We start from the raw sequence: 22,118 nt of genomic DNA on the forward strand, positions 1-22,118 counted from the left end.
CCCGATCTCTTGCATCAGAAGTGTGTTTCATCAAACGCCTTAATTCAGCTCTCTTCCTGACTGCACTCCAGTCCGTATTTCAGACATGAGACAAGTATTTCCCACATAATTGGGATTATTTTCTCAGGATATGAGGTAAGACTTACCTTCTCTCTGTTTAACAACGGTGTGGTACTTGGATACTATGAAGCTCACCACCCCACGAAAACCTATAAATAAGGAAACGCTCAAAATCCAATCACCGTTTCATAATTAAATTTAAAAGCCACTTGTAAAATGAATGGCATATTATCCAGAATTTGCTAGTAAGGAGCCCAGTGTTTTGCCACAGTATAAAAATTCCCACCCCTCTCCTCTTTTACAATACAAGATTTCTAGTTGCTGGCTGCAGGGGGAGACAGGTCCTCAGTATTTCTGGAGTATTTTTCTTCCAGAAGAGAATTCTAAAGGAGTTAGCAATCCATCCATCGGCAATTCTGCTACACAAGATGCATCTAGAAGCGACTGTTCACCTTTTGTCACACCACTAGAATTCCATTAACAAAGGTGGGACAATAGCAAGCACTTTTACAGTGCGCTCGTACTAGAGGGACAAATACTGGTTACTTACATTTATCAGACCGCTGGGCCACGCAGGAAACCATAAAGTATTCCCAGGAAGAAAACTCATGTTCAGATTTCAAATGGCTAAATAAAAAGTGTTTAAGTAGTCAGCCATCACTATTACTGTATTATTATTTTTTTAGGAGCTTAAAATAACATGAATTGAAAGCAGAGGGTATATGCCCCGTTGGACACAACTCCTCGCTGAGATGTAAAGGTTCTGTTCTGACCATACTGAAGAAGTTGCAGAAAAGACACTGAGGAAAAATGCGCACAGCGCATTTATAGTGATATTATACACCCATGATTAGGACTAGGGAAATACAGAGGAGAGTCTGCAGAACTTGCTGAAAATACTGATAAATCATTAGGGCACTGCTCTTAGCATCACGGAGGTACTTAACTATGATGCTTATCTCAAGGAGAATGTACCAATCTCTAAATTTTGCTGTGTGAGAGTAGGGCATATTTGAACAATTTATATGCCCCAAATGCACTTTCAAATCAGACAGAATCAACAACACCCCCTTTCTGTAAAGGCAGCTTGCACCCAAATTAAATACTGCTTTTTGAAATTGAAGTCATTGAGGAGTTTGTGGTTGTGCCTCAATCATTAACATTCTACAGGTTTTTGCCTCTGAAGATCTTAGGATGGTCAGGATTGTAATCAGAACTACTGCTTCTCCTAGAGCGCCCCTGCATGTTAAGAACTGTAATAACCAAATGTTAGTTTTTAAATGACTGAACTGCAAAGTAACCACCTTAATAGACCAGTATATCCTTGTTAAGTTATTGGACAATGTGGTTTCCTTTTTTATTTTTTTTTATTTTTTGTTCTCAATTTTTGCTTTTTGTTGCTGGTTTTTTGTCTGTTTTTAATACAATTAAGGATGTGCCGTTTACACCCCACAAGAAAAAGCAGAAAGAGTCCTTATGGAAAAAACAAATATATTGAACACATACCAATCAAATGGTACAGATATGGGACTGGCTTTGATTTCAAAATTTAAGTAGAAATAAAAAAGATGTAATGCAACAGCTGTTCAATTTCCAAGTCTAAATAGGCACTGTAAAAAGACAGTTCCGCTTTCTCCAGCACACATTCCTGTCTAAATGCTCCCATTGTAATCAACTCCTAGGTTCCCTAACAAAAAGTCACTGGGAACATAAGCTTAGAGTAAAAGTTAATATCCATCCACCCACCCTCTTACAAAAAAAAAAAAAGCAAACAAAAAACCCCCAAAATACAACCTTTCAATGCTGCTGTTTTGACTGGAGCAGAATTGGAGAATTTATAAAGGTTCAAAAGCACCCAAGGCAAGTAGTACAATAGAATTTGTTCACTAACTTGTATTGGAAAGGAGATTAAAAACATTGAGATCTGCATCTGGTACATAAAACTGTTGTCCTGAATAAAGAGAAATCTTTCAGAAAAGTTTTACAACTTGGTGGAAGTCCAGGACCCAGCTTTAGGCATCATTAATTAACGGGGTTTAATTCTGACTTGGTTATAACCACTTTTAATATACTGTACATCTACCCTAGTTGGATCAGTGTCTGAAACTGCTCACTGGTGTCCCTTTGAACAACTGTAAACTAAACCATAGTATGCAACTCCATAGGAAGCTAGAGATCAGGTGAATATACAGCCAGTTATATCTCCCCTGCTTCACGCTCTTCTGAGCTCCTCGGGTCTTCTGACCGGCCATTAGCACTTTCGTAAGAGCGTTTCCTGTCTTTGAAATCTCTCGGTGATCTCTCTCTTGAGCTTCTATCCTTATCTCGTGATGTTCTATCACGATCTCTTGAACGTTCTTTGTCTCTGGAAGATCTTTCTTTTGAGGATCTGAAAAGTGAATTTGAGAAATCAAGTTAATCATGAGTCTGTGGCTATCAAACTGCATTTTCATTTTATGCTTTTCTTCTTTTTCCAAACCAACTTTAGACTTCTATAAATAGAAGTCTATGAGAAGACATAAGAATTCATTCTACTCTTCTCCCTTACCTATTTCCAATTTTAGAAGACAAATATTGATAGAGGCAGAATTTAGTCTACATTTATTACAGGGCCCAGATTAAGGTCAATGTGCTTCACTAAATCTCTTATTTTCAACCTCTGCCCTCAAGCTTGCATTAACAGAAGCTTAATTGAAATTTTTCATCTGTAGTGTCTAGTTTGGGAAGAATGTCTAGCATCTCTCAGATATATAAATTACAAGCTTAAAATATTTTTTTACCATGGGAGTTTAATTAAAAGCAAGGGGAAATTAACTTGCCTAATTTTGGAATGAGGCTATTATAAAGGCAAATACAAATCAAATCTGGAATCTGCGCTACAATTAGGTTTTGTTAGAAGAATTATTCCTTGAGTAGTTTTACGATGTTGGTGTGGTGTTATTTTTAGATATTTTACTCTGATAATAAGCATTTCCAGCACCTTTACGATGGAGTGAGAAAAGAGATGTTCTGTTAAACAGACCACATAGTTTTAAATTAGATGAGCTACTTGTACTAGGAACTGTAGGTACTGTATTAGGCATCTTCCTCAGAGAGTGCAGCTAAACCTGTTGCTGAAAAACATCGCATTTTCACTCTAAGATATATTGCAATCATAAAGATTCTAATATATACTTCCACAGCAAAGTCTTAACAGCACGCTACAATGCTAGCCACAAATTTCTTGGTCAAAGATCTGTTGTACTGGACAGCGAGGCTATACTTTCTCCACTTACAGAAAGCTACTGTTACAACCTCAAAGCTTCAAAACTAAAGTCTACGTAATGCTCCCGCACTCATTTCCTTTTCTAAGTTTACAAATAAGTGACCTTTCATTTTAGTTCCTCAGCTGGAAAGATTATTTACCTTACAATGTGGTGTTTTGCAAGACTTAGTATCTCCAAACATCGAGATCCAGGGGCACTACTCCTGTTCCACAAACTACATGTCAAATAAGAAGAGCTACATGCCAAATAAGAAGTTGATACTGGAGTTAGTACAGCTGTTTCATGCTGCAAGTGTCCTGCAGAAGTAACAATGCTTCCAAACTGGTTGACTCAAGCCAACTCTAGTAATTAATCCTAGAATAGGCAAACAGATAGGACATGATGCCACCCACAGCCTTCGTTTTTCATTCAATTCATTTTTGGAGGAATATAAGATGCATTTGTCCAGCTGTCCCACCTCTCTACAGCTGAGTCTCTAGTCAGTGACAAGATGGAAGACCAGCTTTAATTAATCACAGCATAGTGATGTGAAGTTTATACAATTGCTTTAGCAAGCAGTAATACTACAGAAGACTCAGGCAAAAATGGTATTTTGGTTCTTTCTGAAGAGCAAGGTATAGCCTTTACAATCAGAACCTCTACTAGACTTGCATTTTCTAGAATGCTTGGAAAGTTTTACTTCCTAACTGATCCGGGTGGATTTTTCAACAGAAACTGCCCCCTTCACCAGATATTTGGGCAGCACCCACACTGTCACGTTCACCAACTATGAATTTTGTTACAATATGTGATAATTGTTCCAAGACAGTATCTGTGGACACCTGCATTGGGTCAGAGGACAAAAAAAACCCATCAGTAGCCTTGGACAAAAATCCTAGGGCAGGCTTGGCAGTCTGGGAAAATCCTGGAGCAGCCAGTCAGATGTAGGAAAGCAGAGAAAGATGTAGTTACAGTTTCAAACCTTCCAAGGGGTAAGATGTTTGACTAAATGGGCCTGTGCTCCCCCCCACCCAGGCTCTCTCCTCAGAAGGAAAAAAAAAAAAAAAAAAAAAAAAAAAAAAAAAAAAAAACTAATATTTTTCCTAGAACTTTTTTTTTTTTTTTTTTTTTTTTTCCCCCCCCCCAGCTCTCTCCACAAAAAAAAAAAAAAAAAAAAAAAAAAAAAGGAAAAGAAAACAAAGTCTATACTTCTCTACCACAGCAGAGAATTTGCATAGGGCTAGAATATTCTGCTGTCAACCAGGATCTGAAGGATATTAAAAAAAAAAAAAGTCTAAATGCTAAGAGTGGGATCTATCTCACACAGCTTTAAATGTCTGCCGTGTAAACATCTAAGCTAATCAGCCAGATTTCCTTAACAGTCAGCAGAAGAAACAGACACTTTAAGGCATGATTTGTCTCATCTTAAAATAGACACAAAATTATGACACATAAATCTGTAATGAGACTCACAAGATTTACATCTGACCTAGTCATCTAAAAGCCAGGTGAAGTGAAGCCCCATACTTAAGGTACTCTCTTTGTCCATACAATGTCTGTATGGGAGTACATTAGCCCTTGTCACATGAATTCTTCCAAGTGGGCTCAAGGATACTGGCACAACCATCTCTCAATTCATGGGTCTGCTGTCACGATTGTACTCAATGGTAAGATCAATCTCAACACCTAACTACAAATATTCACTTCCTCACTGCAAATCAAGAAGCAAAAATTACGTATTTTGTTTCTAATGAAATGAATAACTTTAGTTATTTGGAACTTATAGCCAATAGCGAGGAAAAGTAGGACTTCATATTTAGACCTGCTCTTGATAAGACAGTAATTTAAGCCTGGGTAGACCTAGGGTTCCTATTACCTTCAGCACTTTGCTGTTATTACCAGATGGGCTCCCATTATCTTAGAGACAACTATTGCCATATACTCTACATATGTTCAGTTGTGCCCACAGAGCGTGGAGGTCCACTAAATTACTAAATTTGAAACAAGATCTCAGCCATTAAGAGATTTAAATCTATCCACCTCTTCACAGGGTGACCAATGAAACAGATCAAAGAAAACGCCTATCAGACCAATTTATGTATTTGTAGAATTTCCCAAGATACAGCATACAATAAACATCTCTCTACTTTCAGAGTGAAGAAGTATCTGAGAGGTAGCAGCTTTTCATTTTACATAAAAGACTCCTCAGAAAATACTTTCTGAAGAAAGGAGGACAGGAAAACCAGAAAGAACTGCATGGTTTGCTGCAACAGTAATACCTAGCACATATGTGCCTGTGATAATGTCATACAGAACAAAATGGGAACATGACTTCCAGGAAAAGAACGTAAAAACTTTCTCCAGTAAGAAGTTTAATTGTTTAGTATGCTTGCATGTTGAAGCCATAATAGATGTGATCAAAACTAACTAAATAATAATAATTAAAAAAAAAAAAAACAAAACAAAAAACCAAACCACACACCAAACCAACCAACGACCAAAAATCACCCAGACACATGAATAGCTTTTACAGCAGGATTCAGCAGCCTACAATAAGTGTTTTATGGTACTTAAGCTAAGCACAAAAATCACACTGAAGGCTTTAGGTTAACATAAAATGATGCAACTCTTCCCACACAGCAACCACAAATCCACACTTCTCTTACGGCCCTAGAATTAGTGGCACTACGTGCTGCCACTGCTGCAGCTTTCAGTTGTCTTTCTGCTGCTTCTCGTGTCACACTTTGCTATTCTGCAAGCATTTGGCAAAAGCATCACATTCCCCAAATCTGAAATTACTTGGTTACTCAAAACCAAAAGGCTACCAACTCCTGCCTGAAGGAGTTAACTTGCATTTTAAGAAATTCCTCAAAAAAAAAATAAAATTCAAAGAATCTCAAATACCTCCCTGGAATAGAAAGGGTTCTTAGGAGACAAAGAAATATAATACCTTTGAGTCTGCAAGTTCAGGTTTATTTTCTGGCATCAACAGCAGTATGGTATTCAACAGAAAGACTTCTCCCACATTCATGTGAAAAGCAGCTCTAATGGCTAGAAGGGCATCTCTAAAAAGGAGATAGCCAGCCTCCTTTATAGGAGTTCAATAGCTACCCTGGTCCCAGTGAAGCAAGGTCATAGTTCTGAAGATTCTTTACTCTTGAAAACACAATATACATACTGTAAGAGCAAAAATTCTGCTCAACCTCAGAGAAAATAAGAGGTATGAGCTGCTAATGATGGCACAGCATTTTTTTCCCCTCAAGTTATCAGTAATGTAAAACTCTTATTTGTACAAAGAAGGAGTCTTCCAACACAGGTGTGTCTCGTTCCTTCAGGGCAGGAACTAACATCTGGAGAAATATTTCCAGTATCGAATATTGTAAGGTTGAAGTCTAGTGCCCTGAATTACATTGTATTTTTTAACTCATTCACACACAAAAAGGTTTTAAGGGCTTATTCTTTGACTGCAACTTGCAAAAAGACACCGACTTAATCTTTAAATCACCTTCTGCTTTTTCAATTCACCTTTTACAGCTGAGACTGATAGGTTTATTGTTACATGGATAGCACCAATGGTTCACACCATTTCCTTGCTCTTAAATATTTTTCTGCCAACATATAGAATAAAATGCATCATTTGCATTATGCATATCATATTGGAGAGTTTGAACAACTATCATGAGAATCCTGAAACAATCAGCATAATTTCCTTTGAAGGACTGAAATTGAATCTTGCAAGGCTGGACTTCAAAGTTGAAGAATTAAAGGCAATTTGAGCATATGCTCTGTACATTGGTTCCTCCAAATTCAAAAAATGTATTGACTCAAAGGAAAATGTCCATTTTAAGACTGGAAAACTACAAGTTTGAAGATCTGCTATTCTGCTGCTGTGAATGCCTTGAAGTGGTAGGCTCTTTAGGATAACTGTGATGACAGGCTACAATCAAGATGGAAATTGCAGAGTCTGAAACATTGACTTTAGGACACTAAAGAACACCCTGAAGAATTTTAAATACCAAACACTACTAATTATATCAACTAGAGTGATGGACATTTAAGTTTTATCCATCTGCAACAAAAAGAAGGGAAAGAAAAAAAAGAAAAAAAAGAACAACCCTATATTTTATGTTCTCTTACAGAGCACAATGCCACTACAGTCACTTGCCCACTCCAGGATGAAAAATGGCTCATTTTTAGGGCAAAGAGCCCATGAGATACTCAAACACATTCAATACATTTCTCCATGCTTGGCAATTTAACTCTTAAAATAATTTGAATTATAAACCCTGCATATGTGGCCATTTCAAAACCAGATCTTTCCTCTTCTTGCAAGTCGACAGTCTGTCAAGCTTTTCAGACTGGGCACCCTCTATTCAAATCTATGCCGTGGTGGCTGACCTACACAAGGAAGGAATCCTGGTTATGAGCAGACCTCCCTACCAGATGCCTCATTGTGCAATTCCAACACTCTTCTAAACTATGCTTACCTCACTCAGCTAAAATAAGCCAGCAAATCCTCAGGAGCAGACAGCGACTGAGTAATTCAAAAGCAACAACCCCAGACTGCTTTCTGCAGTAATCCTTCAATGAGGGGTTAGGCCACTTTCCTTGCAAAGCAACGTCTTCAGACACAATGCAACAAGTTTATTTTCAGGCATATCTAAACTTGTTTTTATCTGGTTCAGTACAAAACAGATGGGGCTCCAGAGCTGGGAATAAGAGCCCAAGGGGAAAAAACAGACAGATGACAGTAAGATGGACTGCTGATATCCCTGGGCTCAAATGGAGATCAACTGTTTCACTTTCTATGCTGCAGGAAAATGGTAGTATTATCATCTTGACACCTATACCTTTTATCACTCCTCCAAAACAGAACTACATAACCCTATTATTGTTATTAAAAATATATATATATCATTACTGTGTGTAAAATCATAAATATGATAAAGGTGTAACTGAAATCTGACACAGTCTCAATGTATTTAAAATACTGTCATGTTTCAGTTGGAATACAGTTAATGTTTGGGATTTAGGATGGGAATAGTGTGATAGCACACTGGTGCTTTTGGTTGCTGCTAAGCAACTAAGGCCTTTTCTGCTCTTCACCCCACCCCACCAGCGAGCAGGCTGGGAGAGCACAAGAAGCTGGGAGGGGACACAGCTGGGAGAACTGACCCCAACTGACCAAAGGGCTATTCCATGCCATATGGACGTCATGCTCAGTATATAAAGCTGGGAGAAGAAGGAAGGGGATGGACACACACACATTAAGAGTGATGGCATTTGTCTTACCACATAACAGTTACACGTGATGGAGCCCTCCTTTCCTAGAGATGGCTGAACACCTGCCTGCCCATCGGAAGCAGTGAACAAATTCCTTGTTTTGCTTTGCTTGCATGTGCAGCATTTGCTCGATCTATTAAACTATTCTATCTCAACCCACCAGTTTTCTCACTTTTACTCTTCTGATCCTCTCCCCATTCTGCCCGAGGGGTGAGGAGGGTGAGCAGCTGCATGATCCTAGTTGCCAGCTGAGGTTAAGCCACAACAATTACCATGTGATAAATGTAAATTTAATTGAGTGTGAAAACTCTCATCGTGCACCAAGGAAAAGCCCTTTATTTCTAGGCCAACATTTACCTCTTTTTGGAGCTGCGCTCTCGGCTTCTCTCCCTGGAGCTGTGCCTGCTCCTGTGATGGCTGCGACTCCGGCTGCGGCTGTTGGAGCGAGACCTGTGACGATGGCGTTTCTCACGGGATTTGGAGCGAGTTCTTCTCTTCCGTTCCCGGGAGGCTGAGCGAGACCGATGTCTGCGGCGATCTCGGGACCTAGATCTAGGAACAGAAAGGACTTAAGCCAGACTCTGCACTCACCCAGCTACTCTGTCAGCGTCTTTGAATGCTACGTACTCTATGCATATGGAAATTTATTGTATAGAGAATGCTCTGCAGTGCTCAGAGCTATTGCACTGTCCTGTGACAGGCAAACAGAGGGGGGAAAGCAACATTAGAAATCCTACAAACTCCTTTGTAACTAATGCAGACAATTTTATAGTTAATTCACAACTCTATGTATGGTTACAGCATAGCCAATTCAGGCTTCTGAAAGGAATTAAAATACGGGGAAAAAATTCCTTTTTAAAATTTTAAAATCTGTATCAGGCAAAGTTGGGAACTGCATGATGCAATGAAAGGGATCATCTACCAGAACATATATATTATGATGTTCTGCAAAAACAGGACTATATCCTTCCTCAAAACTTGTCTGGAAGGTTCTAAGCACCATACAAATTCATTATTTTCTTTCTTTTTTTTAATTTATTTTCCCTCCCAGTCACTTTGCAATAATACCTCACTGGTGACCTTCAACTGTGTAGGCTAGGAAGAAAACTTGTACTATTGATGGGTCATGTGGTGTTGAGATTTAACCTGGAGTTTAGGATTTTAAAAACACGGGGTTTTCACCAAAAGGTATTAATCACAAATTTCTGTTTTAAAGAAAGAGCAGTGCTGTGTGTTCTAACTATTTCTGGGACAAAAAGTTGCACTGTAGTAGCCACAAAATAGATGCACACATATAATCTCAGTTGCATAGTGATAAATACTGTATAAACACACAGAAGTTGAATATGTAACGGAATATTTCGTTTGTAAAGATGGACTTCTTAAACTATAGTGCTAGACAAACTTAGAATGTTCTAGCTTGTAAACGCTAGCTTCATTGATTGTATTTCTTGTCTGCAGAGTTATATACCTTTTGGTATGCTTGCTGTGGGATCTGGACCTGAAACAAATGGAAAACAGTAAGTCAATTTTTCTTACAGAATCTTATTATAAAATAAAGTATACTTTAGTAATAATAAACCATGCTAGTTGACCTGTTGCTGTAGTTCTCATTTTACTAGCAATTATTTAAAGGCCTTTTATGTGATGTTAACAACTTCGTAAAAATATTTACCAGGAAACACATTCCTCTAAGAACTGTTTTGTATTTGTGGGGTTTTTTTTGTTTATTTTTGAGCCCACTATACTACAAACCCAAAAAAATATCTAATCAGCTTTTTTATTCCGAACGCTCTCACAGAAAAAGCTTGCACTTCAAGTCAGTACTCCCTTACTTCTTGTCAGGCAGGTATTATCACACCACAACAGATTTCTAAGTTTACACTGTTAACCTCTGGAGCTGACATGTCCAGAGAACTGTAGTTCAATTCCATTCCACTCTAGCTCCAAAAGGCCTGGAAGCAACTATTTCATAGAAGAACAGGGAATTACGTTCCTCAGTCATACATTCAACTACTAAGGAAAATTGCTAACATCTATAAAGAAAATATTGAAGGTTTAACAGATGTTAGAAACTCACATGTGTGTAAGCTTACATCTGTAAGGTTTCAAAACAAGGTACACACCTGAAAATTATCTAATTTAAAGGCCATTTGTACAAATACGTAGAGACACTTCTATCTGTAGTTTTTGAAAAGGCTATGAAAACAATTCAGGTTTTAAAATTTTGACATGACATTCGCTCTCAATTCTTTTAAGTTTCCAAGGAATACAAATTATGATGATTCTGGAGATTAAGAAATATGTATGAACTCATCATAGTTTTCCCATTAAATTTAAGTATGTCATTATGTATATGCAATTAAAATAGATCCCTACCTCCTTAGTTTCTCTCTTTCTTCTCTTTCCCTCTCCTCTCTACGTTTCAGACGTTCCTGATTCCGTTTCTCCTGCTTATCAGCCACAATCCTCTAAAAGCAAAGGAATATATTCATTAAGTTACATATCAAAATTTCTCAGATGAAGGTGCTATAAAAATAACCTAGACAGTTAATATTCAGTTCTTTCCCTCATGTATATTCCCTTTCCCTTGTGTATATTATTCCCTCTCTCTTCCTCAGTGTATATATATTGTTATTTATTTATTTTTCTCCAAGAAACATAAATTATTGCAGAAGAGCTGCAGCAAATAGATGGGTGTTACAACGAAGACCTGAAATATGTGGAGATATATTAAGTTTTCCACAAATAGGAATTTAGAAGAGTAAGCTATGCCTTTAACGTGAGAGTTTCCATGCCAATCCTTTCATATTTTGGCCACTGGGGAAAGGCAGAAAGGAATCGGAACGGGGACAGTTAATTATTAACTCCTTCAACTACGCTTTGACATAAAGAAATCCTTAGTCTTAAAGGACTTGGTTGGGCTGATACCTAGTTTTGAGGCTACTCGTTTCTGTGTTGTGAACATGAGACATAAAATTAGAGAGGATGCTTCAGCTGATAGTCCCCAGGTTGAACTCACTACTACTGGGGACAAGGCACGCTCAGTAGAGGGCCCTCAGAAGTGGAACTCACAACTGGAGATCTGGCCAAACCCAAGTCTCGCCACCTTCTGGACATGATGCAAGAAATTCAACTCTTTGTAAAGACCTTCTTCTGAGATGTGGAATTGCCCCAGCAGCATCTTGATTAGATCTCTGAGGAGAGCTCTGAGGAAGGAGGGGATAGTTATTGTTTTCTTTTTTTGTTAGCGAAGTACTTCAAAAGATTATTTTATTGATGCTTTGGGAATGTGAAGTAATTATCCATGCATTTTTTTGCAAATGGTGTAAATGATCAGTTATTTCAACCCTTTATGTCATATTATATCTATACTTCCTCGTACAGTATCAGTAATTTAACTACAAGCAAAGTTTCTTGTTCAAGTGACTCTTTGCATAATTTCATGGAGGGATGAGAGGAAGCTCACATGATCTACTCCAGGCATCTAAGGATTAACTTACAGCAGCTATATTTAGGAGCCTAAATTGCCAATACAGTCAACAGAAAGAGTTGGGCTTTCCAAAGGGTAAGTCACAGTATCCATGCAAGACAGCTGGAATATTATGAAATAAACACCAAGCCAATTTACGCAAGCTTGGTAGCAGCATTTTCTGCTTTTAGGGCTTCAACTCATTTAGCTATTGCCTTTACTGATTTCTACAGTTAAATACTTAATTGAGCCTTTAACTCTGCAATTTGTATATTAAGATCATAAATGGTATCCATGTCCAAATCCAACCTCTTAAATACCGAAAGTCAAGAACATAATTCCAGTAAATCTTTCTTCCAGCACACGATTTCTAGTGAAGACAGTACTGTTTAGGATAATATTCCAACTGGATTTCAAATCTTCAAGCTATAAAGAACATGCAACCTCTCTGTAACAATTATTGCAATATCTAACCTGACTTCAAGATACACATCTCTTAGTATTCTGACTTTGGATAGCTACAGCCTTGAGTTGTCAGAAGTTACTTAGTCTATTGTCAGTTAATCTTAAAAGCCTCCAATTTTTTTTTTTTTTTTTAAAGAAATCTCCTTTACTTGTTGGTACCTATAGAATGAAAGTCACCTCCCAATCTTTGTCTGGATAAAATAAACAAATTGAGTTTTAAACTTTCACTCTCTGTAGATCTTTTTGTTTTATCATCCTCATTATGTATTGGTACCAAAAGTGAGGATTTCAATACCAGCCTTATTGACATTTTATCCTAATTAAATGTCGCTCACTAAGGCCCACTATATGTTGTCGTGCTTTCACAAGTCTTATTATTACTTTCAGCCAATTAACTGGCTAAAAGTAAAGTTCGTTTGGCTATCTATGACTGCTAAACATGTTCCAACATCACTGTCATTCAAAATACTGTTCTCCATTTTACAAGTGGAATTGCACTCTTTGTTCCTAAGATGCATTACTTTGAACATGTGTTTTAATACACCTCTGTGCAAAAGAGGTCATCTTATCAAATTATCCAGACAATTGATATTAGAATTTTTTGTGTTTTGTAGACTAATGAAATTGCAAGTTTTAAAGTAATATGAAAAAAATTCACACACCCAGAAAGAAATACTGCATTAAGGTTGCCTGGCAAATAATTAAATAAGACCACACACAAAAATACAAGAATGACTTACCCTGAGTTCCTCAAGCTTCTCTCTTATTTCAATAAATCCTAAATGTAGTTTTCCTCCAAAGTGGTCAGCAAGTCGTCGGTCATTGTCATGAAGACCAAGATAAGCTGAGCACACTTCACAAACCCGCAGCTTCTGCTGCTGAAAGCTGGAGGCAGGCATAGAATTCCTGTATACTTCCTAGAAAAAAACCAATTTGCTAACTGTTACTTCTCAATGCACAAAATGCAAAGTTAACACTTTACCAAATATAAACTACAAATATAAAATACAAATATAATTGAATTCAGCATACATCAGCACACCCTTTAGTTGGTTCACACTATTCACAAATCAATTGTCTCTTTAAGATACAAGGTAAGTTCCTTAATTTGAAGATTGGACATATTTAAAAGCAGTACATCAGCAACTGGTTTGCAAATGAAGCAAAGTTGGGTGATTATTACCTTTACTTAAGATCGTACTATTTAGAAAGATGAACAACTGTTTCACGTGCAATGATGAAGACATTAACACTACAATTGCTGTGTTAACATATTATGAAAACATTACACCAATTTTAATTCTGAACTCAGTTTAAAACTGTAGCAGTTTCCTGAGAAACCTACCTTCATTTTGGACACTAATTAAACAAGTTTAATTTTTTTAAACGAAGTTTTAATTTATTAGCAAAATTTATCTACAGACACTCAGATGACAAGCAAGACTGCCAGCAACCACTCTGGTACCATTAAAACAAGTGCAGATGTTTGTTTCTAGAAATGTAAGTATCTTGGCGAAATACAACATGGAAAATCTTTTGGTGAGTTCTGCCACCTGAACATTACAACAAGGACCGTTTTACTTGCCTGACACACAAGCCATTGACTAATTATCTGTCAGTGAACACAATGGGTCACTTCACTGAAGCTTTCTAGTACAAGCCACTCAGCAGAACATGAGGCACAACAGGATTGCCATAGCAAGAGCCATGAGACCGAATGAGGTCAGTCAGTCCAACAAACACAGACACAACTGTAGTGTCCACAGATACAACTGGCCAATACAGTTAAAATAAGATAAATGCATCATCTGTGGAAACGCATATAATCGTAATAGTATAGGAGAGTACTTAAAGGTAGAAACTTTAATTGTACAGGATGCCGCAAAGCAAATTCTTTAGGTTTATATGCAGGGATTAGTTAAGGAAGTGGCAGCAGATAAGACATCTTGCATTACACAGATGCCGACCGATTTAATATCGGACCCTGCCCTCTCCATCCCCCAAGCCTTTCACCATCAACTTACTTCCGCTTCTCTCTTCTTTACCCGAGCCTTCTCCACTTCATCCATTACTTTTTGGGATTCCTCCACATTCCCATCAGCTCCAAGCTGTTCTACTTTGGCCAGCAGTTTCCCAATTTCTTCATTCAATTCATGAACTCTTTCAGCCTTGAAATACAAGAAAAGGCTTAACACAGGAAATTATTTTAATTATGGAAAACAATCTGAGTTGTTATATGTAAAATGTGTAGGACAGAATTATAAGAAACATGCAGAGATAAGCTTCAGGTAAAAGTGAAACAGAAGTCACCTCATGTAAAAACATACAGAGAATGCCTGAGTTACCAAGTCTATGTATCAACTCCAGAGCAGGATTTTGTTCAGAAACTTCAAGTAATTCACACAGTTGTCTCTACCACAGTCTTGCAAAATTAGTATTTATACAACCATTCCTCCTCTTTTTACAGCCTCTATTGTCCTCTTCTTTGTCCTCCTATTTGTACAACCACTCCTCTTTTCTGCAGATATGTGCAGAAAAGTTACATACGTTTTTTTCAGTTAGAAGATATAGAGAAGAACAACAATTTTTTTTTTTACTTTATGGATGAAGTTTTGATCAAAGAGGTTCAAGAATTAACATTTGTATGGCAAGGTATCACAGAGAGTCAAGTTTCCTGAGCTCAAAAATATCAGAGAGGTCTCTTCCCTATGTTCTCCTCTCTGTGCTTTAAAGGAAGTTTAGGGAGGGATAGAGACAAAGTTTTATTTTTTCCCCTCCTCAGCATGAATCTTCAGATTTGATAGCTTGCCAAAGCCTTAAGTTGGCTCCTTAGAAAAACAGACCTTCAAAGATACTTCAGTAACTAGTTTTACATGCTTACTTTAGCTGCAACTTCAGCACTGATCTCTTCTTGGGTTTCTGCTAGTCTTTTCTTAGCCACTTCTGTTCTCCTGTCACAGTCTGCAATAAATGACTGCAGGTGGTCCATTGCCTAAAACATCAATAAGAACATTGATTGACGCTGTCAAGAACAAGAATTTAATTAACCTTAACATTTTCCAGGTTTATTAAGGCTTATTTTTTACTAATTCTTATTAGTGAAACCTTTGTAAAACAATAATCCAGCAGTTTACAGTGACTACTCCCATATACTAATACAGAACATTTTAAAAAGCATAGTCTACATGTTGTCCTACGTATTTGCAGAAATTTAGAATAGATTCTCTCAAGTCTTTTTAGAGAAGTGAGCATTTCTAACATACATGAAAATTCTTTGAAGAATATTCAGGTTCACCTCCCCCAGCCAATAAATGCAATATGCACTATGCTATTAAGCATATTAACACTATTCCTCCAAATAACAACAAAAAAAACCCCATCCTTTTTGTTCTAGTGGAGACTAACTTCCCAGTCGGGAGCTCAAAACTGTATTTACTCAAACTTCTGTGTACTGAGACACAGCATATGATTTGTTATCCCCAAAATTACTTTCTTCAATAAGCACAGAATTTAAGACTCTCTTCAAAGCATACACAGCCTTAACATTTGCTTGCTATTTAATAACGCTAAGACAGCATCCAGGTTTATCGTAATTTGTTCTGTGGAAGGCTGTTAACAATTCTACATAGAGATGACTAGCAACACAAATTAAATACCATCCACACATAACAAGAGGCATGTATCTTTTATATAACTGTGCCAAGGGTTTCTCTGCCTCTTTCTATTAAATGACCTTCCAAAAGTTTTTGTTTTGTGTACCAAAGCTTAATTTTGTTGCTCAGTTTATCCACTTATGCACACAAATTATGCTTTTTCTCCATCATTAAGACAAAATACATACATCAAGCTCGAAGAAGAAATCTTGATCTTTGGATGCTATTTCATAGTCTGCCCTTAATGCCAGGTCATGCACCTTCAGGCATTCTCCAAGGTCCATTCTCTGAAGAGACAGAAGGAAAGTGGTATAACTTTTTAGAAGTGCTACAAGGAATGAAGCTAGCACAATTTTCTTGAACAGTCAAATATTCTGAAGCAAATCATCTCACTTGTGAGAATGGAAGGACAGTTTAATAAAGCTATAAGAAGACAATACCAGATCTTTAATAAGCACACATCAGGAAATAATAAAAGGAGACAGAATGAACAGCTTATCATAATGACTGTTTGTATTTCAAAGTATCATTAATGTACTGCAAAAATGTTGTTTTACCAAAAGTTCTAAAAAGTGACCGAAGTGGGACATTCTGTATTGAATTAAAACAGCTTAGGAAAACCAAGTTCCCTGAAAAAACCCTGGCAATTAAATGGCCAAATGCTGGATCTGAACAGTCTGCACACTCTGTATGTTCCAGTTATATTAATCACCTGAAATAGCTACAACCACAGCACCACTATAAGTGCTGCTTAAAAAAAAAAAAAAAACAAAAAAACATTCTTGAAGCATTTCAAGTAAGATAGCCAAAAAGCAAATCCCAGCAAAATATTTTGCAGATGAGTGAAGATGAGCTGAGTGTTGGACTATGTTCAAGAATCAGGGAAGAAAAAGCTTAGATATTTTACTGTAATCTAAAACCGTTCTAGAAAGGGCAGGAAGCAAGCATGAACTTAAGCAGGCTGCATCACTAATCTTGTGTACAATGCCACCAGAAGAGTGCCCAGAATCTTACTAGGTAACAAATACCGATTTTAAATTGAAGTTTGCGTAACACACAGCAAAGGGAATTCTAACTCAATCTGTTCCCTGAAAGTTTGTCAGGTGATCAAGACAGAGTGATGTGTACATGACAAAAAAATACCTAACCAACAAAAAAAACCAACCCACAAACAACAACAAAAAAACCTCCCCAAAGCCAAGCAAAAAACCAAACCAAACAAATCCCAAAAAATATTTGTACTGGAAACAACACTGAACAAAAACAAGGCACCCTCTCTGCAAAAGCACAAGCTGATGTATAACCATTGCATCACTTCAAACCAGCAGTTTCAGTTAAGTCTGCTCTTGGCACTGCTCATTTAATATTTTGAAAAATGAATCCTTTCTTAACATCGAAAGCACATAACGGAAGTTGAACTGTGATGGGAAAAGCTGTTACTCTTGTAGTTTAGTAAGAGTTTTAGAACCAAAACTAAAATAATTAACAATTTGTGTTGAGTTTTGTAAATAAAAGATGAGTGTTAACTCAGAAATTGCTGCAAGTCATTTGGTTCTGAGCCAAATGAGTGCCTTTTTTTTTTTTAAATAAACAAAATAGTTGCATTCAAGCAGTAATTCAAGGCTCACACAGTAAAAAAAAAAAATAAACACCAATTGCTTTCAACTTCTCAAATCATCAGTTGGATGTTTCAACAAATGCATTAAAGTCATTTTTATAGAAGTTATTGGTTTATTTCAAATGTTGGACAGAAAAAACATTGTTAAAATACAGACTTTTTAACTTGAAAGTTTTTGATAAACTATAGTTATTTCAATACCCTTCAGCCAACATAAACCTATTTTCTGGAAAACATTTGATTGTAATAGAGAACATTTGATTGCAACGCTAAAGAAAAAGATTAGCTCATCTTTTTGCAACTACACAGGACCTCAGCAATTCAAAGACCTTGAAGCTGAGCAATATATTACACATCTATTTCGAAGTCATTACATGCTGACATTATTTTAACCGCAGCATTCTTTCAGGAAAGTACTTCACTGTTAGCAAAGCAATGTGAAAGAACATTTCTAAATTATCTGCAAATTAGACATTTCAAAATCCTCCCAAAATTGTGAAAATATTGTCTTTATGCTTGTACTGATAAGGTATTTAATGTTAAACTGTAAAACTCAAAGCCAGCTCAGTTCTAAATGCGTAGGTAAGGCTAGTGACATATTTTTAATATATCTGAATATAATGACAAAAAGCCCAAAACATACCCACAGTAGCATCAGAAAAATGCTACTTTAATATGCAATCTACGTACACTTTGATTAATTGCATGAAATAAACTTTAATCACACTCAAAAAAAAAAAAAACCAGAATGCACACAACACTACCATGACACACTGTTCACTTTACACGTGTTTTACACTTCTTTTCTCTCAATTTGGGTTGCCCTCCTCAAGACAGTATATCCTCTGATTTCTTCTGTAAGGTCTGTGGTTTTTCTGTGGCTTTCTGTAAAGGCTGCAAGTCCACAGCCTGAAAGGACAGTAATTGCTCTGAGCCAGCACTGCTACTGAAAAACATTCTGTCCTCCCTTTATCACTGCGCTGTGCCACCCCATGCTGGCACATCTGCCTCTGCAGTTGACAACAGTCAGCCTACTGACTGGGTAAAATGCATCTTAGCACACCAAAAACAGAGGCAATTTTTTAGCAGTGTACCTTTGTCCAACTTGTCAGGCAGCCACACAAACAGATGCCTTAACAATAGGTAGGCCGCAACGAAACGGTGAACTTAACCAGCTAGGTTCTCTTACACTAACAAAATGCCACTTCAGAAATTCTTGAATTAACTTCAGCGATATTAGCAGTAATTTGGGGGGATGTGGAGGGTGTTATGGAGGGATTATTTATGTTAGATGTCTCAATCAGAAGACAAGAAATTTTGGCTCCCCTTCCCCTTTTCAATCCAACAGAGTGCAGCTTTGTAAATGCTCACGTGGTATAACGTACAGGGAACAAGAACAAGCAGGTACAAGAGAAAAGGATTCTTTTTCATTAGCTTTCCTGCAAAACAAATTGTATTGTTGTTGGAACTGGTCCTTAACACAGCCTGTACTAGTCTTGTCTAATCCCTTGAAAGCACTATCGCATAAGTATTACTACTAAACGTCTTTCTTAAAAGTTCTATTAGTAAACCCCAAGGCAGACAGACATAAAAACCTATTCAAATCTATTAGTTTGCATATTATATACAAAATAATTTCTGCTGCTGTAAGTGACGCAACATCAGGCAAAAACTATTCATTTTGGGGATGACTCCTTACTGTCAAAAATCCATGCTGGATCAGGATTGCCAAGGACCTTAATAAGCACAGCCCACCTCATATTCTAATTTGGCTTATACAGCTAGCTGCAGAGTAGATGGACAGCAGATCGAAATGGACAGAAGATATAGCAGGATGCATTATTTTCATTTTCCACATGTCCACCTTGCGATCTGGTGCCAAGACATGCCTTTCCCTGGAGGCAAAGTGCAGGCACTGGTAGTCAGCTATAAGGATCAATCACATTTGAAACAAAAGATGAGTGAGGAAAACTACCGTTCAGACATTGAGCTACTAATGACTTAAAAAGAATGCACATAAACTGTTTTTCACTGTCCATACTCTCAGACACTTACACTACTTCAGTGATTTACAGAGGAGTCCTAATGAGTAAAGCAAATAAAGAAATGTGAGAACACCCAAATCCTCAGATGTGACATAACTAAAGTTTATTGAATATGTGAAACCATGCTTTGGGACTTTTTGCAGTTACTGCACTTTTACTGAAGATTAAAACCAGAAAAACCCCTACATATTTCAGAACCCTTCTTATAACTGAAAGCTATTGCTCAAGATTAGTCTAGAAAATAGTCTAGGCAACCACATGCAAAGCAGGGTATCAACAGTCCTTTTGTGATTGCTGAGCTCTGGTTAAGAAACTATGAGCCTTCTACTAACAACTTTCTAACCATTTTATGCAGCACTTTTTTTATTCCTAAGCGTTATATGGGCAATCAAAGCTACTTCATTTCCCTGAGGTTTAGATAACTGGTCTTTCAAACAATCTCTCATATTGAAATGATTTAATAATAATTTTTTTCATCCCATCCACAATATGGACAGAATGCCTTTAGTATTAATACAGAAATATGGATTACATACATGTAGCTTAAAAATGCATAGCTCTGCTTCAATCAAATCATGCACTCCAACAAAAGAGAATCATGTAAGTCTAGTATGACTAGACAAGGAAGAGCTGGCTGAGGACTTGGACAATAGAGAATCTAAAGAGTTTATGTATAAAATACATATGCACAATAGCTGACACTAATAACTGAACCAGAGACTAAACTTTGATGTGATGCTGTTTCTGGAACATGAAATTAAGACGGCCTTCTTTTCAAATCTTGAGCTACCTACAGCAAAATGCCCATTTTGGCACTTCTGCAACTACTACACATTGCTTTGACATCAGAGATTAGATTATTGAATGTACTCTATATGACTGCAAAAAGAGCACAGAAAAGTCAAAGCTACTTAAAACACAGAGGACTGATGTTTAGCCAAGTGTGACATAGCAGCACACGCTATCAATGCTTCTAAAACCAGCATTCACCTTTGGTAGGTTTCAAAGTAAGATACTCTGGACAGTGTTTATGTAGAGAATTCTTTCTAACTATAAAGATATCCATACCAAAGAAGGTAACATTCATCAAGAGAAGGGGTTTTTTTGTTCAGGAGGATCTGGCATGACTGAAAAATTTATACTGGAGGAATCAGATCTCTCCCTTTACCAAATTGTCAAGAGAAGTATCAGAACACCCTTGCTACTGATAAAAAGAAGCTGCAGATAAACTCTTTGCTGGGATCATCCTTATTATAGAACTCACTTTGCATTAACAATTTTGTTTCTGACAGATTTCTAGACTTGTGATAAAGCCTGTCCTTTCTTGTAGGCAACACATGTTCAGAAGGGGAGTCTTTAGGATAATATAATTATGAGTGATTTAAGTCCTCTAACTTCACTAACAGGGTTAACTTTTGAAGGACTTCACTGGCAGGAAAGAAATGCTGAGCTAAAAAAAGGCAGAAATTATATAAGTTATTGAAGTCCTTAGCAACCACTGAAAATCCCAGGTATCTTCAGAATTATACTACTTTAAAGACATTTCTCTCTTTAATCATACCCTCATTTCCGAAGGCTTCAAGTCCTTAGAATAAATCTTCACTGAAAGATAAAGGTAGCAGCAATCTTCCTTATTTTTAAATGAGATATGTCAGTGTTCACATAATATTTGGTCTGTTAGCCTGACTATATAAAACATTAACATTGAAGTTACATAATCATACAGAAAGTAACAAAAGAATACCCTTCACCTAGATAAATTAAACCCAATGAAATATAGTACAATCTGTTCACTTTCCCGGCACTGGCCAAAAGAATTAAGAATATGTTTCAAGAGACTGACGTGACTACTTGTTGGGACAACAGAGCACTTTACAATTCATCACCGCTGGGCTAAAGGATACAAAATTGAGCTAGCTTATTCAAGCCTAATTTAATTTGATTTGCAAAGCTGAAGCAGTTCACACGACCAAATCAGTCCTGAGCTGGAAAGTTGATACCCTCCAGCAGAATGCCTGGTTTTTGTAATGCTACAGCAAATAATCACACTGGCACACCTAAGTTTTAAGCATGGAAATAGTTCCACTGAGCCAACAGGACTCTTGGCAAAGAAATCAACTCCAGATCAAAATACTTTACTAACTCCTGTCGGCATATGTGTGAACTATCCAAACTTCTCTTCCACAGTAAAAGGAGATCTAGGCAGTACAGGTCAGTGAGCCTAAACCACCTTGAGAGTGGTTGTATGCTCCACTGCCTAGATCCTTTCTGACTCCA

The 22,118-nt window shown here is 37.2% G+C and overlaps 1 protein-coding gene across 1 annotated transcript in view; it reads right to left on the reverse strand.

Moving 5' to 3' along the window:
• Window positions 1-1,408: 1,408 nt before the first annotated feature.
• LOC106901339 (putative RNA-binding protein Luc7-like 2) overlaps window positions 1,409-22,118 on the reverse strand; it is a 43,133-nt gene continuing 22,423 nt past the window's right edge. Inside the window, exons 4-11 of the mRNA XM_014963980.1 lie at window positions 16,367-16,465; window positions 15,407-15,517; window positions 14,550-14,693; window positions 13,266-13,442; window positions 10,968-11,059; window positions 10,060-10,089; window positions 8,946-9,140; window positions 1,409-2,449 (exon numbers count right to left, since the gene is read on the reverse strand). Coding sequence (XP_014819466.1) covers window positions 2,257-2,449; window positions 8,946-9,140; window positions 10,060-10,089; window positions 10,968-11,059; window positions 13,266-13,442; window positions 14,550-14,693; window positions 15,407-15,517; window positions 16,367-16,465 — 1,041 coding nt within the window. The 3' untranslated portion in view covers window positions 1,409-2,256. The remainder of the gene's footprint in view (window positions 2,450-8,945; window positions 9,141-10,059; window positions 10,090-10,967; window positions 11,060-13,265; window positions 13,443-14,549; window positions 14,694-15,406; window positions 15,518-16,366; window positions 16,466-22,118) is intronic.

The sequence above is a fragment of the Calidris pugnax genome, unplaced genomic scaffold (assembly GCF_001431845.1).
Source record: "Calidris pugnax isolate Ruff unplaced genomic scaffold, ASM143184v1 scaffold44, whole genome shotgun sequence".
Taxonomy (NCBI): Eukaryota; Metazoa; Chordata; class Aves; order Charadriiformes; family Scolopacidae; genus Calidris; species Calidris pugnax.